The sequence below is a fragment of the Tursiops truncatus genome, chromosome 5 (genome assembly GCF_011762595.2).
Source record: "Tursiops truncatus isolate mTurTru1 chromosome 5, mTurTru1.mat.Y, whole genome shotgun sequence".
NCBI lineage: Eukaryota > Metazoa > Chordata > Mammalia > Artiodactyla > Delphinidae > Tursiops > Tursiops truncatus.
In genome coordinates, this window is record NC_047038.1 from 89647741 (window position 1) to 89652002 (window position 4262).

The following is a 4262-nucleotide window of genomic DNA, read 5'->3' on the forward strand; positions in this document are numbered from 1 at the left end:
CACAGTCCCTGATATCAAGTAAATTGAAGTTATATATTTAAGAAGTTAGTTGGGGTCACTATACAAATCTTTCAGCAAAGGACGTTCTCTCCCCAAACCACAAGTGTTCACATTCTGAAACATCATTACTCTTGGCCTAATTTTCAATAATGTTTTTGTCAAGAATTTAATTTAAATCCTATATCAGTATTTAAACTAGGTGCTTTCTCAAGCATTCTAGAATTCCATAGATTTTAAGACTCTGTACTCTAGATTTTCTATCCAAAATGGTAACGAACCCTAATGCAACCAGAGTTTGATCTGGAGCTTTAAATTCTAGCAAATCATAATTTACACTGATGTTGTTTCTATTTTATTATATTATTGCATTACATGCTGAAATCTGGCTCAACTTCGTATTTCAGAAACCAATCTTTTATCAAGAATCCTCTAAGGCAAATGAGATTTTTAAGAAATAATTTTTGGTGGAATATCTTTGCAGTTTGGAAGTCAACCATCTGACAAAAATGAGAAATACAAGCCATGGCTCTTGGGGTAGATAGAGATTCACCAGCTTAAAAGTTAAGCCAGGAAGTTTATGTATATGAACTTTATGAGACAGGTGGATGTTATTAAAACCATTTTATAGATATGGAAACTGGAATTCAGAAAGCTTAAAAGCCACACAAAAATTAGTGGTTGAACAAGGGTTTAAACCCAGATGCTCTTTCCACCAAGTATATACTGCTTACTTTTCCATTACACACCACCTCATCCCACTCCAACCAAGTAAGCCCAGGGAACCACATCCTGGAACATAAACAATTCTTCCTTTTACCACTTGAGTGTCTTTGAACAGCATCTCTATCTAGAACATGCTGTTTCCCTTCACCCTCCTTTATTAGAGTCCTCTGCACTTCAATACCCTGCTCAAAATGCTTATGGAAGATTCTGCCCTTGTGTCCTTGTTGGAATAAATATCTTGATACCACTCGTCTGTTCTGTAACATAGCCTGGTCCTTATATTGCTTTCTTATTCTGACAGACCAAACTCTTTAAAAACAAGTATAGTCTTATCCATCTATAGATTCCCACATTACTCAGAAGTTACTTGATAATATTTACGATACTGAACTGAAAGCTATCCCCTTTCACTCTGTCAAGCATGCATTAGAAAACCAAATCTTTTGAAAAGTTGTGACATGCTCCCTGAAAGCGGTAATGGTTCCTGGAAACTTTCCAAAGTGCTTAGAAATGGACTTCTCGTAAAAGTGGTTGACTAGATTACCTTCTCTATCATTACAGCATATATAAGTTACCTAAAGAAATGACTGTGTCATAAAAGAACAATAACAAATGACCTTACTCTGACTACTGCAAGATAGGACTATGATAAAGTTATTTATAAATAAAAAGAACTACCACTGACAATAATGTATCAAACTGAGAAGTTTGAATATTTAAAAAAATATTTTAAAACATTTTAAAAGAAACATGTTTTCAAAAAAATCAATAAAATTATTTGAAAGATCAAATAAAATTTCAATCACGCTGAAAACTTAGTAAGAAACAAATCATTAGGGGAGTCAGATGACTCAGGTCTGCTCTCAAAGGGCGGGCAGATGGTTGCATATTGTGGAATTTCCTCTGACATGATGCAAGCATGAGGGTGCACTTGTTCCCTACTCTTACTATAATATAAAAAGCCACGGGAGCTCCCCATCTGACACAGGTCCTCTGGGACAGCAGAGCTCACAACCGTCTAGGACAAGAGCCAGGAAGAAACCAGAAAGACAGCGCCTTGTGTAAGCATGACTTCCAAGCTGGCTATTGCTCTCTTGGCAGCCTTCCTGCTTTCTGCAGCTCTGTGTAAAGGTAAGCACATCCTTGAAGTTTGCTGTGTCTAAATGTGATCCTCAGATAGAAAGGTTATCCTTAATGCCTCGGTAACAGACATCCTTTTATTCAGCAAGAGAAAACCATCTTTGCAGTCATTTAATGTTAAATTGAAGTCTTTAATTTTTTAGGTTATATAAATATAGTATTTAGAAAATTGTAAAGTTTGATTTATATAGAGTTCTATTCCTATCATTCATACTCTGTAGTATACATATATTTAACATAAATCTGTAATTTAGAGTATGTTTTATTGGAGGCCACATATACCCATTTTATCTTTTAATACTGAGTAAAAACTCTGGTAATTTTACTCGATGTACTATTTAATTGACGAGCTTCAAACAACCATCAATTGCTCTTTGGCTTAAAGACAGATTATAAACCTTACTGGGATCCCTCTTATGAAATAAATACAGTTTAGAATGTTTATGGTATATATAAACATTTTATATGATATATATGTGTATATATATATATATATATATATATATATATATATACTTTTAAACATCAAAGATTTTGCTAAAATATAGGACAATCTCTGTGCAACTCACATATATTTCTATTAGTTCTTCCTGAAGGCAATTTTCCTGTTGTTGGATCTTGCCTACCATGAATAACATTGTGGTATCACAGAAGATTATGCAATGTCGAGTAGGAGAAAAAGTACCATGAGGATGTCAACATTGCCCAAAGACAACTCCAAGTGTTTATGTCATTCCATGTTGTCAGGAACGACTGTTTTTAAAACAAAGAGAAAAACTGAGGTCAGGGGCTAGGAGAATATCCAACCATCAATTTCACGAATAAGTTTGCTAAAGATGTGTTGTTTCCCAAACACACAGTCACCAAATGATCACACTGGAATTAGCAAGAGCGAAGCTAGCTGAGCTATGCCTGTTAATGAAATCAATTCTTAATTGCTTTTTTCTTTTTTCACAGCTGCAGTTCTATCAAGAATGACCTCAGAACTTCGATGCCAATGCATAAATATACACTCCACACCCTTCCACCCCAAATTTATCAGAGAATTGCGAGTGATTGAGAGTGGACCACACTGTGAAAATTCAGAAATCATGTAAGTAATTTCAAAAGTGATTAGATACTTTACTTTAGTAAACCTAGAATTGAGGAAGGTGGAAGAATCCAGCAAAGTTCTAGGTACTAGGAATACATAGTAAGCAAAACAGAAAGGGAAAATTCTTTGTTTCCATGGCATTTAAATATTGTACCCTCCATGACTCATAGCTAAAAATTAGTTTGGACTTACATTTTATGCCTGTACTTAAGGAACCATGACTTGAATGCCAAAGGGATGTTGGAAACCCATTAAATACTATTTTAATCATATCGCTCTTATTTCAGTGTTAAGCTTGTCAATGGAAAAGAGGTCTGCTTAAACCCCAAGGAAAAGTGGGTGCAGAAGGTTGTGCAGATATTTTTGAAGAGGTAAGTTGTTTTTTTTTTTAAATTTAGATTCTTCATTTATCCTGGGACGTACAGTTCAGAAGTCAACCTATAAATTTCCTGCTGCTGCTGAAAATTTTCTTTTAAGTATCTGCCTCTTTGATTTTAAAAAAAATAGCAGCAATAGTGAGTTTGTTGTACTCATGACTGGGAGATCATATATCTCAGCTTGTCCAGGGAAGTGTGGGTATATGCCTGTGTCCTGTGTCATTAGTATGACTCTCTCTCAATCTCAGAAGTGTTCTGGTTTACATAACTTATCTGATCTCTCTATTTATAGCTGAAAGTATAGAGTAGTTCTAACACATAAATATCTAAGACTCTCTTAATTTCTATATTAAATATATTTTCAAGAACCATACATTCCTTCTTATTTAGAACATTGCTAATTTTAAAACTTTTTATTTTATTTTATTTCTTTTCAGAGCTGAGAAGAAAGATCCATGAAAACAACAACAACAACCAAAAATCCATTTGTCCTTGGTTTCCAAGAATTCCTCAGTAAAGATACCAAAGAAACTTCAAACAAATCTACTTCAATGCCTCATGTACTGTGTAGGTCTGGTGTAGGGTTGCCAGATAAAATACAGGATGCCCAGTTATATTTGAATATTAAGTAAAACAATGAAGATTTTTTTCAATGTCCCACATACATTGTTCCATGTAGGACACACTTATATTTTAGAAATTATTCATTGTGTACGGTAAATTCAAATTTAGCTGGAAATCCTGTTAGTCGTTTTTGTTTTTTGTTAAATCTTGCAACCCTAGTCTGCTGGCCAGGATTCACGAGTCCTTGTTCAACTGAGCCTCAGTTTCTTCTTCACTCCCAAACTGGAGGAAAACATCTCAGCCACTAACCTACCTCACAGAGATGTGAGGGCATGTGGAAGCACTTTAAATTTTATTCAGTTATG

General features: G+C 34.6%; 1 protein-coding gene across 1 annotated transcript; it reads left to right on the plus strand.

Moving 5' to 3' along the window:
- The first annotated feature begins 1766 nt into the window (after positions 1 to 1766).
- Positions 1767 to 3826, plus strand: CXCL8 (C-X-C motif chemokine ligand 8). Its single transcript, NM_001280642.1, has 4 exons — positions 1767 to 1854; positions 2821 to 2956; positions 3244 to 3327; positions 3771 to 3826. The coding sequence occupies exons 1-4, from the start codon at positions 1791 to 1793 to the stop codon at positions 3790 to 3792; spliced, it is 306 nt and encodes a 101-aa protein (NP_001267571.1). The 5' UTR covers positions 1767 to 1790; the 3' UTR covers positions 3793 to 3826.
- The last annotated feature ends 436 nt before the right edge of the window (positions 3827 to 4262 follow it).

Bases quoted from the DNA above. Each gene is read 5' to 3' on its own strand.
- CXCL8 (NM_001280642.1), top strand. From the start codon at position 1,791: ATGACTTCCAAGCTGGCTATTGCTCTCTTGGCAGCCTTCCTGCTTTCT. The intron at 1,855-2,820 runs GTAAGCACATCC...CTTTTTTCACAG, and splicing joins TTCTGCAGCTCTGTGTAAAG to CTGCAGTTCTATCAAGAATG. The intron at 2,957-3,243 runs GTAAGTAATTTC...CTCTTATTTCAG, and splicing joins TGTGAAAATTCAGAAATCAT to TGTTAAGCTTGTCAATGGAA.